This window comes from Puntigrus tetrazona, chromosome 11 (genome assembly GCF_018831695.1).
Source record: "Puntigrus tetrazona isolate hp1 chromosome 11, ASM1883169v1, whole genome shotgun sequence".
In the NCBI taxonomy this organism is placed as follows: Eukaryota; Metazoa; Chordata; class Actinopteri; order Cypriniformes; family Cyprinidae; genus Puntigrus; species Puntigrus tetrazona.
Window position 1 is genome coordinate 14,441,726 of NC_056709.1, and position 12,798 is coordinate 14,454,523.

The following is a 12,798-nucleotide window of genomic DNA, read 5'->3' on the forward strand; positions in this document are numbered from 1 at the left end:
GGTACAGTGAATGGTCATTCAAAACAGCAAACCTCAATGGTTTTAAAGACAGAAGAACCATGATGTGCTTCGTCTCGGATGTTGTTGGTGCCCCAAACCACTTGCTTTTAATCAGTTGTTTGGACTCTCATTCTGACGGCATCCATTGGCTGCAGAGAATCCATCGTTCAACAAGTGGTGTTATGCTGCATTTCTCCAAATTTGTTCTGATGAGCAAATAAACTCATACATCTTTCTTGATCTGAAGCTGAGTACATTTTCCTTTTTGGGTAAACTTGCTTTTAAAAGAAATACCTAGTAACCACTGAAACCGGTTTACCGAGATAAAAGTCGGACGCCAGCACACCGGCATCCAAAGCATAAGCTGGTGAACAGACTGCTCTTTCAGGGTAAAGGGGATTTCCCTTTTGAAATTGTGGATTATCCCGTCCAGCCCTGGTAACGGATAGTGATCTCCTATAGAATCAGATCTGAGATGTCGTTTAGAAAATGCATGAATATATTTAGAACATAACTGACAAATAGCTGTGATTTCAGATTTCTCAAAATCGAAACGTACTGATCGTTGTTATTAATGAAATAAATAATCGTTAAATTGAATGCCAAATATATGTGGCTTTATCTGCAGATAATTTATATTTGGCCATTTGTTTAAATATTTATGAACCAAAAAAGGACGAACTGCCTATGCGTATTGGTTTTGCTTTAATTCATCGAACCAACCTTAATTCTCCAAAGCGTTTTCGGAAAAGTAATATATATTATATGAAACTATATATATGAAATTGAATATCTGGGTTGCTATATTTAAACATTCATGGGTATTGAACATTCGAAACAGAAATGATGAGGAATGTTATTGAACCAGTCAAATATTTATTACAAAGACATACCCAATAGATAAAGGAATAACAGTTAGTACATGTTTTAAAGTGACAGCGTAACTCGGTTATTTGACAGCTTTCGTTATGGTGTGGATGGCGAAATCCAATATCGGTGCTGCAGGTGCATGATGCTCTTGAAGAGGACGACAGCATTGGTTCGTTCTGACAGCCTGAGCTTTCCATCTGCCCCGAGGCACTGATTTAACTCAACCTGTGACCTCTTCTCTTGTAGGTCAACTCATCCACCACCTGAGAGGAGAGAGGGGTATTAGAGCAGATTTTCCTTGACAGGTATTTCGGTATTGCTCAGGAAGGTAACGGAACATGTCTTACTAAACCTTTCATTGGGAAATGTCCGAATTTAATGGCACAATCTTAAATCCATCACAAAATACTTGAAACGCTGGCTTAAAACAAAAATCTCATGTGGTTTTTTATTTGCTATAGCTGGACTCGTTTCTTGTCTTTTGAAGATGTTTCATCACTCGTCCTTTGGCTATTCAGTGTACATCTTAACATTAAGTTATTATATCATCTTACATTAATTAATGCTAATTTTTACATTTTAACAAACCATTCTTCCTGTTCTAGAAACCCTTCAAATTTATTTAGTTTTACAACATTAGACAATATTTTTTAAAAGTGTTTGTGTCACTTAAATATGGACATAAATAGTGTTAGTACAAATTAAGATGGTCCTGCTTCTTACAGCATCTTCAGATTTGATATATTCAGTGAAGGTGAACAGCTGAAATGCAAGCAGTCCTTGGGAAATGATCTTTATGAATTCATATCACATTCAGGAAAGACTTGAACAAAATATTGCACAATTTTATCTGCTGTCACCTACCTTTCACAGCTAAAATCTCCTGCAAGTCATTCTCAATTGGCCTTTCGCAGGAAGCTGGACTGAAAGAGGATCTGACCAATCATAATGCTGAATTCACCATTTTATCTGACAAACCTGCTAAAAAAAACAGCATTAGCTGGTTAGGTATGATTTGAATCATGGCAGCTGCTCCTAAGCTGGTTAGCTCCTGCTCTAAATATGCTTCAACAATGTTCAAAACATGCTTTTCAACAGGAAAATAAACCAGACGGGAGAGTAGATGTCGAAAAATGGTTGACATCTTTCCACAGTTGAAATAAAATACCTTCTGATGTTCATTCATGTTTATTTTATGCACAAAGTAAATGCTAAAAGAAGGTCAGTTCACATGCCGCTTGAACTGAGGTGTTACAGCGATCTGTCAAGACACATTAAAAAGCTACAAAATGGTTTTTATTGTTTGAACTGAAGTGTGGCTAAGCATGGTAACCCATCCAAGTGCAGACGTAGTATTTACTTTCATCTGGCTCAGATTGCTCTATCTCCTCAGTTCAAGCGGCACATGAACCAATCATCAGTTTATATTAACTGCAGAGAATAAACACGAATGAACATCAGAAGTTATGCTGCTTCAACCGTGGAAAACAATCAATACACAGTTCAAGTTGTATGACTGGTCTGATTCCTAGCGAAGGTTGAATAATTCTCAGTGTTAAAATATTAATGTGTATTCTTAGATGTATATTAGATGTATTCTTAGTTTATGTCTGTGTTTTATATATGTGTATAGTGACAGACTGAATCAACTCACCCAGTTGTCCTTAAAGGAAGGTCCCAGGTTAAATAGGGCAAGTTGCTGCACACAGACTGATGACCTCAGACACTTTTAGTTTTACACAATTAGTGAAAAAATTGTAAATTGGAACTAGCTATTTGGTTACTCCACCATATAGGGTTACTCCACTCCAAAATGAAAATTTTGTCAATAATCACTTACCCTCTGTTCAAAATTCGTAAAAGCTTTGTTCGTCTTCAATTTAAAATATTGTGCATAAAAAAACAGTTAAAACTACACAAATACTTTTTGTATGAAAATAAATTAAAAAAAACTTTTTCACTGTTGTTTTCTTTCTGTACAAAAAGTACTCTCGTACCTTGATAATGTAACGGTTGAACCACTGATAAAAGATGGACTATTCTGACCATGTCTTTCATATTTTTCTGGTACTTGACAATGTTTATTACTTGGCAGTCAATGGGACAGTCACAAACCACCCGGTTGTCATCCAAAATACTTGGAACGACATGAGTGATTAATGACAAACTTTTCATTTTGGGGTGGAGTAAATTTTTAACTCTCAAAGCTTCGTTGTATTTGGATAGAAACGAGCAATCTTCGTTACAATTCCTGTATATTTTCCACCGAATAAAGAATCGTTGATGTTAAGAGTAAGTGTTCACATTGGTTTCATTTTATTTAATTGTTTTTTTTTTCATAAATGTGCATTTAACCCAAAACGGTCCTTTAAGTGCACAGAATCCCACTACTAACTTCCTGTTACACCGGGAACCGCTGACATTAAACATCACTTAATTTCCGTGACAGCAGATGTTTAATGAGGTCACAGAAGTCAAGTGTGATTGACAAGGCCATTCCCCACCAACACAGAGCCAATCAGAGACTCCACACGAGGATCTAGATCATTCCAGCCAGCCACGGTGGGAGGAAGAGTCCGACGGTCCCCAGAATGCACACCAGCACAAACATCCAGAGGAATATTCTATCAATCACCATGGCAACATATTTCCAGTCTTCCCTCACCTGGTGGGGAAAAAGGAGATTCATTCGTTTCAGATATCATGATATATTTTCCACTTGTGTCTTTCCCTCTCAGAATTGATTTTTTTGGATGACTACTTTCCTGTGAGACCGCAGTGTTTTCTGTTTTTTGTAGCGTAGCAAGAACAGTGATAAAAAAATAATACCAGTATCAAAGGCCAGTTCAAAGTGCCTCAGAAGAACTTGAGGAGAATCTCTTGCTAAAGAGGAATCTAATGTTTCCAGGTTCTTAGTGAGAGGTTTTTAATTCTTTTTTTGGTCTATTTACCTAGTTCTTTTGTGTTTTGTGTTTGTGTTTATTTCTGTATCTGTACTTTATCCGAAAACAAATGTATTTACCCACTATCACGTCATTCCAAAGCATATGACTTGAAAGAAGAAATCATAAATCATCAGAAATTATATTTTATCTAAGCAGTAAAAATGTAAGTTTGTAGTTTGTATTGAATTTGATGAATTGAACGCAAAATAATAGCACAATTAATAGTCTGATTCGAGAATGAATCAGTTTAATATGAGCTGGTTCATTTTATTGAAAAATAAATACATCATAAAATCAGGGTAGTCTGATTCCTAAATGAATATTGGTTGTTTTAATACCAGTTTACAAAGATGAGTTATCAGTTTTAGTCATTGTCACTAACTGAATAACTGAAGTGATCATTGTATATGGAAGTCTGACTTACTAATTTGCAAGATTATTTTAAAGATAAATGTCAAAATGTTTAAGATTAGATTATCACATTTTCATATTTACTACTTTTATAATTATTATAATTTTTGGATCTTTACAGTTCAATGGAAAATATCAGGGGCTTCCAAGTGATTACAATTTTTAATCTAATTAATTATATGATGTGTAGTTGCGTCATATGATGTTATTTGGTCTTGCATCGATTTTAGCTGAAGAATTACACCCCAAAACATCCTTATTGTGTCACAAAAAGCAGCTTTAAAAAGAGTGAGTGAAGGAGTGAGTTATTCGGTCATTCGTTCAACTGATTTGTTCAGGCTGATTGGATTACATGAAGCAGGTGTGTTAAGTATCTCGCTGAATCACTCACTTGATTTGTTCAAAGTAATGAATTCATTCAGTAACAAAAACCACTGAAAACACAAGAATCAATTTTTTGGAACTATTTTTAGTATTGCTATTTGAAATATCACGTGCGGTTGGGCAGATATTTGGGAAAATCAATATGTGCCCATGGACTTTTGCGTTTCTTTGCCCTCATTTTTCAAATTTTAGGGGCATTCTAATAGGCTATATCATGCATTCAGTCCTCTAATGCAGGGAGAGGCTGAATTAAATGTTTCCATCAAATTAACACATTAAATTGAATACCCCACACTTTAATTAATGCTGTGTAAAATACAAACCCAGCGATGGGTCAAAACAACTCTCGCTGAGTTTATCCACATTTTACCCAGAATTTTTAAAAACATCTCCTTCTTGTGTTCCACTAAATAAGTCAGACAGATCTGGAATTATATTTCGCTGGTTAACCAGTGACAGAATTTTCATTTGTCCTGAAGGTGAACTCTTTTAATAAGTAAGACTTACGGAAAAGTCTGAATCCTCTGCTCTCAGATGGTCAGCGATGTACTGAACTCCTTCCAGGGCTTTGAGCAGGGACTGCGACAGATTGCTTCCCGGCTGCGCTGTGTTCAGATCAGTAGCACTGTCACCGCTAGAATTGAAGATCTGAGCATTGGGCAAGGTATGTCTGGTACACCTCCCGGCTTCCTCGTGATCAAGTTTCTGCAGACTCGTCCCCTCAGATGTAAGACGGTGTTGACAACTCCCTGCTCCCAGAACGCTCTCTTTGGCTTCCATGAAGACACTCTCAGCACTCCGGCCTTGGATATCACAGTCTGTACACTCAGTTCCTTCCTGTGGGATGGTGTGCAGCAGAGTACCCAGGATAGTGTTTGGAAATGAAGCTGTGCTTGAAGCAAAGATGCTGTTTGTGTATGCACACGTATAACCGAGGGCCGGAGTTTGAGGTGTTTGCGAAGTTTCCTCTTGCAGGATAGAATACTGACTGCTGGGAGAGCTGCAGAAAAACATGGGTTTGGGAGAAGAGTCCTGCTGAATTTGATCCAACTGGGCAACTGAGGGCACGTCCAAATGGGGGAGCGGACTTTGCGGAGAAATATCCAGAAAGTTGTTCCGCAGAAACATGGACTGTGACGCCATTGGCTTGTGCATCATCTCGATCAGTTTCCCACAGTTCCTCTTACCCGAGGCAGGCGGACGCTTCATGAACAGGTAACGAGGCACCAGGTGTAGAAACAGCTGGCGGACCCAATGTGGCATGCTATGCGTGCGCGACGAACGGTGGTGGACGTTCAGCACAAACACAGTGATGATGATGGAGAGAGTGACGAAGATCATGGTGAACAGGAGGTACTCGCCAATGAGCGGGATGACTAGCGAGGTCGAGGGTATAATTTCTGTGATTAGCAGTAGGAAAACGGTCAGAGAGAGGAGGACGGAGATGCACAGCGTGATTTTTTCCGCACACTCTGAAGGAAGGTAGAAGACTAGCACTGTCAGGCAGGAGATAAGCAGGCAGGGGATGATTAGATTGATGGTGTAGAACAGAGGCAGACGTCTGATGATGAAGGAGTAGGTGATGTCTGGGTAGATTTCTGTACAGCACTCGTACTTCTTGATGTTGTAAGTCCCAACGGCGTTTACTATAACCCACTCCCCACTTTCCCAGTAGTCCATCTGGTCGACGTCACTGGCCATGCTGACCAGGTCGATCTTGGCCTGATCGTACGTCCAAGAGCCAAATTTCATCTTGCAGTTTTGCTGGTCGAAGGGAAAGAAGGTGACGTCGATGCTGCAGGAGCTTTTATAAATGGCAGGAGGTTTCCATTTGATCCTGCCGTTGTAAAACACCTGGGCTTTAGTCAAGTGAGTCACCGCAAAGTCTCCGTCTGCACTGCAGATTAAACACAAAACTGTCAGACAGAACCTGTGATGAAATATTGGTGGAGCAATGTGAAAGACAGCTTTAGTGTGTCAGTGTACATCACAGTGAGCCAAACCATCAATAAGCTGTGACGTCTTTGACACGGTTGTTTAACCGTTCATCTTTCAGAACTTTCTTTCTAGTAGAGCAAATATAATGGATCAGTCACATTCGATCGATCTATCTATCCATCTATCTATAGCTTTATATGTATAGGTTGTGTGTGTGTTTGGTGATAACAGGCTATAGCTTAATTAAAGATTTACTAAATTTTAAAAAGCCAAAAAGGATTTTCAGCACAGCATTTAATAAATAATCAAACAAACATACATATAAATTATAGTTATTTTGTAGTAAGGGTAACTGTGCTGAAGATGTTTGTTGAGTCATTTTTGAGAATGACTCGTGGTATAGAATGATTCAGTCTGCTAACTAATGATTTTGTGAGTCTTTTTGAAAGATTCTGTAAGAGAACCAACTCATTGGACTCATTGGAGTCATATCTTGGAATTGGACTGCACGAACGAAAGACTTGTTTTCTTGTCATTATTTTGAGTCAGGTGGTGTTTTCTTTTATCTCATTCAATCCAGACTGCAAACTCTAGCTATTGAATCACACAGACCAGGTAAACGATGACAGAATACTCAGTTTTGTGTGATCGAAATATATTAAGCTGAAAGTAATAATTCTAGTAATTTTATGAAGTCAGTGTAACGTCAAGGTAAAAAAATATCCATACTTTTATTGCATTCAGCTAATTTTGTAGATTTAACAAAAAACTAGACCACTTCTACCTGTACCTACTACCACTGATGAGATTCTATTATCCAAGAATCTAAATCTACCATTTGTCATCTGGATACTCTTCTGACACACTTTAGACAAAGCATCTATCCTCTCTATCTTCGTTAAAACTCTTCTTTTAATCACTGGGATTATTATTTCTTCATTGTCTTTTGGTACTGTTCAAACAGGAGCAGATCCAATTAAATCTTGAGAACTTTTGTCTCAAACTGTTTGTCAGAAATATTAGAAAAGATAGTCGCATCTCAGATTGCAGACTTTTTATCTGAGAACAAACTGGTTTTCGTCCACTTCACAGCACAGAAACTGTGTTAATCAAAATGAACAAGGATTTGCTTAGACCAGCAGATTCTGGACATCCAACATTACTTATCCTGCTTGATCTGAGTCATTGAAACAGCCTCACTTCCCTGGGATTTACAGGTATGTTCTGGTTTAGAACGTATCTTTCTGGATCCACTCTTTTTGTCAAATGTTACCTCAGGTGTTCCCCAGGGTTCAGTATTGGGGTCTTTGTTTTTTTTTTTAAACAAATTTACACTCCTGCACATACCTTGAAAACCTCATCATCTGTTTTTCTGATTCAACCATTTCCTTATATGTGGAGTGCTCTTGCCGCACTTTTACCAGTCATCTTAAAACTCATTCATTTAAACAGACTGACTTTTGATTGCTTATATGCGGCTCAATGTTTATGACTGTTTTAATTTATTTGACTGTTTTAATGGTATGGTTCTTTGGATTACTAGTAAAGTGACCTTGAGTGCCATGAGTGGCGCCTATGAAAATAATAAAATTAATAATAATAATTATTATTTATAAAATGTATGCTAACGTTAAAAGTACATTTTAACTGTAGATTTCTAAACCAACCAATTATAGCCCATTTCTCATCGACAGTTGTAATATATGAGTGAGTTGGATTTTCTTTAAACCCTAAAATTTAGTGCAACCACACACAATGCACCTTTATCAGAACTCTCTGCAATTTCACTCGCTTCAACCTGGTATCTTATAAGGGCAGCCCAGATCAATACTCCTATCAACCCTCACAGTTTAATTCCCATGTCTTCTAGTTATCACTACATGAACAGAAGACATACAGAATTAAGATTAAAAGGGGATTAAAGAGTACAGATATTATGCACCTGTTCCCTCTGTAAGAAGCACAAAATCACCCCGAGGAAAAGAGTTAACCATTAACAGGTACCCAAAGTGCAGTTTGCTATCAAACAGAATAGTATCAACACCTTACAATACTGGAACTGCGGGAAGTTAGCAGTGTATAAGGATGTAGATTTTTAAGAAATAGATTTGGCTGAATTCCGGATTGTTAACAGCCTCACACACTTGTTATAGAGCACGATATCTGGTCTCCAGATGATCTCGGAGGGGATCCTGATGGAGGTGACATTCTCATACTCCTCTGGGTTCCAGCGCAGCTTGTAATCGTTCCACTCCTGCAGGGAAACATGTGCGCTCATCACCGCTCACAACCAGCAGGTATGACAGGGGTGGAGAGTGAAGCAACAAGAGCCCAGTTCCAATTAAAAATCTCATTAATGCTCAATTACAGGCTGCTTTTTGATGAAAACCTACCTGCTTCACCCAGACGTTTGTGGTCATCATCTGATTCTTCTCATCCTGGTTTAATATGCAGCAAAATAGGACATCCATGCAGAAGAGAGAAATAAGAGCGGTGGGTAACTCTACAGTGAACATGCTTTGCGCAAGCGTAAAGAAAATTACAGCGACGTTTTTATTGTTAAATTAGAATGCATCTGAGACTCACCACATCAATAAGCTGAGCAATGGACAGGCCAAAGTGGACCAGAACCACATCTGAGATGTTTGCTACTGGACGAGAGAGCTTGTTGTAATTGCTAAACAAAGATTGGAGGAGTCTTTCTTCCGCATGGGCACGAGCTGGAGTGCTTGAAAACACTGGTGAGGCGATAAAAAAAGAAAAGTTTCAACATAGCAGGTTAAATCTTCTCTGCACCAAGAAAATATAGTTCCAAGCTATTTTTTAATATGCATAACATGCTGTTTATTATTTTAGCATTATAATCAAAATTACAATTAATATCATTATATATAGTGTTATTGTTATTTTTGCAAGTCTTTTTTTTTCGTGGCAAACAGCCCCCGAGCTGCTCTCACGCTCTCATTCACACTGCATCAATACATAAACAGGAAATCTGGTATTGTGTAACTGCAGCGAGTTACTTGTAAAGTTAAACTGAAGGTCAGACTTTACCATATGCCAGCTGCAGACAGACAGAAAGAAGAAAGAAGACACTCCACGCTGATCTCATCTTGTCCACCTCCAGATGATAGCCCACTCTGTAAGAATCTTGCCACTGGAACGGAAAACTATTTCCAGTTGCTTTAATAAAAGTCAAAATTCCATAAAAAAATAAATAAATAAAAATCCCTGAAAAGAGTCCTATATCATCTATCCTTTAACTGGAAAAAGACTCCAAAAGTGAAAGTTGAAAACAGCTACCAAAAGTCATTCAGTGTCCAAACCTCTTGTAAAAGTGAGGGGTTCCTCAGAATGCCTCTCTAGCCGTCATTAGACTCTTTACCCTCCCCCTATCTCTTCTACCTTCTCTCTCTCTCTCTGTTTTGCTGTTTCACTCTCAGTATCTCTTCTCTCCGGCCCCTCCACCTTCCAATCTCTGCCTATTACGCTGAGTAGATGTTATGCGCTGGCGGCTGCGCCTTATACATGAGAATGTGTCACACACAGAGAGAGAGAGGGCAGGAAGGTATTGATTGGACAAAATCCTTAAAATGATGTGACTAAATGCATGTTTTCAGAGCTCCTGATATGTTTACTTGAGCATGAATGGTTTTTAATTGCATTTTCTATTAATTTTCTTTATGTTGGGCTTTAAAGAAATTTAAGATAGCAAAAAGCCGGGATCAAAAGAGCAAGCAGGTGTGTGCGTGTGTGAAAGAGAGGATGGAAAGTCAAAGGAAAGGAGACGTAAACAGACTGAAATATGTCTGGAAGTGATCTAGCGGTGCAGATGAGCAGTGGCAGCCAAACTCAGGATGCTTTCTGCCTGTTAATTACAAGAAGAGACGCTCAGCGTTTGTCTCTGATAGGATGAACTTGTGCTGTTAGAGCTTTACATTTATTTATTTGTTAGTAAAATAAATAGTTCATTCAAAAATAAAATCTCTCTCTCTCTCTCTCTCTCTCTCTCTCTCTCTCTCTCTCTCTCTCTATATATATATATATATATATATATATATATATATATATATATATATATATATATACTATATATATGTGTGTGTGTGTGTGTATATTTTTAAAAGGTATATTTTTAATATATTTATAACATATGCATTTATAATATATGAAAATGTATAATATTAATATGTAATATTACCAATTTCCCCAATTTATTATTAGTATTATTATATTCAAATATTATTAAATTATAATTTTCATATTTCTGTAAACTAGCCCTTTAAGGAAACCATAACACATGTCTATGAACTAACCGCCATAAGCTGCTATCAGGTGACGATTAGCATTTTAAAAGAGAGTAAATAAAATATTTATCCATGCTGTTTCCAATCCAGCACACACCTGCAATCCACCAAGAGCCTATCCAAGAAACTGATTAACCATCTGTCTGGAGAGGCAATAAATCAGCCATGGATGACCCACAGTTTCCTTATGAATAATACAGATATGAACTGGGCATGTAGGGAGAGCATGCAATACATTTTGACCATACATAATAAAACACCCTGGAGTTGTGAAATGCTAAATATGAAATGTTTTCCCCTCACAGTTGACAGCTGACTTATCGCTTTACCTGATAGCAAGAACGCGTAACCTATTTGTTTACCTACAAACGCTAATTGTTGGACACAAACCAGCTGCGAAGAGCTATTTTCTGGCTGTGAATGCGTCCCCGGTCATCAACATTCATAATTTGTTTCATCAGATGCCATTTGCAAATGCCCACGGAGAATGTTGTCCTCCACACGAATGAATTCAACCTTGAATCGCAATATCCAGACTTTCATTAAGGTGCTGAGAGAAAAGACCTGGCTGAGATATCCTTCTCACTCTCTCACACACACACACACACACACACACACACACACGTGCGTAAACTCAGACATTTAGGATCAATATCATCCTATTGAATCTGAAATTTCCACACCCTGAATGCTTATCTAATGTAACCGCTTGTAATATCATGTCGGCTTTGATCAATGGGCGGATATGACTTGAACCAGGATTACATAAGATAGAGCAATTCAATGGTGCTTTAATAGACAGAAATATGAGTTTAATATACTGAATTGCATCATATAAAGCTAAATTCATGCTCAGGCGCGCAGCAACGATTATAAAGCAAGTGGACTCGCTGAAAGTCATGTAAACCTTGAACTTACTGAACTACTAGTAATTGTTAATCAACACCGTGGTAGATCTGTTATCCAGTCACAACATCTGTTCACATGTCAGCCCTCCGTTAATCATCACAGTTATTTCTCCATCATGGAATCAGAATTACATGCAAGCAGCACATCTGAGGCCATGCATGACCTCTGACCTCAGCAGAGCTCCACACTCAGCGTCAATGACATGACGCTCGTCTCTTAAAGGGATCTTTTGAATTGTCATCATTTACTCATCTGCGTGTTGTTCCAACCATATTTGGCTACAAGAGATACAAGAGCTGTCACTGTTTCAAATTATTAGTTTCAAATACGTATACTTTAAGTACTTTAAGTACTAAACAGCTTAATATGCCACATTGTTTGTGAGAACAGTGTTTATTAAAAATAGAAAGGTTGTGTTATACACAACAATATACACTATTCAAAAGCTTTGGGTCTGTAAATGCAAGGATGTGTTAAATGGTTAAAACGTGATAGTAAAGACTTGTATTGTTAGATAAGAAAGGTTTTAACTTTTTATTCGTCAAATGATCTAAAAATATATCACAGATTCCAAAAAAATATTCCTTAAAAATGTTAAAACAACATGTTTCAAAGCACAACAGTTTCGATAGTGATAATAAATCTGCAAACTAAAATGATTTCTGAAGAATCTGTAATGACTTATGAAAGGTGCCATGTCACAGAAATAAATTAGTATATTAGTAGTATATTAGTAGTAAAAAAAAAATATTAAAATAGAAACCAATATTTGAAATCTTTCACAATATTACTGTTTTTTTATGTATTAATGATTAATATAATACACTATATCTTACTGATCCTAAATGGCAGTGTATATATTTTTGCAAACACAGATAACTCATGTTATCATGTTTTTATTGTATTTTAATGTGTTAGTTAGCTAGTTTTAAGCTATATTCAACTTAATCAAAATAACCTAATTGTAATTATTTGTCTGAAAAATAAAATTGAACATTTCACCCTTTTTTACCCTTGATTACCCCCAAAATTAT

General features: G+C 37.3%; 1 protein-coding gene across 2 annotated transcripts; it reads right to left on the reverse strand.

Moving 5' to 3' along the window:
* Positions 1–875: 875 nt before the first annotated feature.
* chrna4b (cholinergic receptor, nicotinic, alpha 4b) lies at positions 876–10,015 on the reverse strand. 2 transcript variants are annotated; one of them, XR_006252040.1, is made up of 7 exons: positions 9,603–10,015; positions 9,135–9,286; positions 8,942–8,986; positions 8,693–8,802; positions 5,118–6,507; positions 1,735–3,535; positions 876–1,133 (listed from the first exon to the last, which is right to left on the reverse strand). XR_006252040.1 is itself a non-coding variant. In XM_043251518.1 (6 exons), exons 1-6 carry the CDS (start codon positions 9,658–9,660, stop codon positions 3,410–3,412), a joined length of 1,881 nt encoding a protein of 626 aa, XP_043107453.1. In that variant the 5' UTR covers positions 9,661–10,015; the 3' UTR covers positions 1,598–3,409. The 2 variants fall into 2 exon arrangements, 1 of the variants encoding a protein (XP_043107453.1); XM_043251518.1 differs by lacking the exon at positions 876–1,133 and having other exon boundaries at positions 1,598–3,535.
* Positions 10,016–12,798: the final 2,783 nt, after the last annotated feature.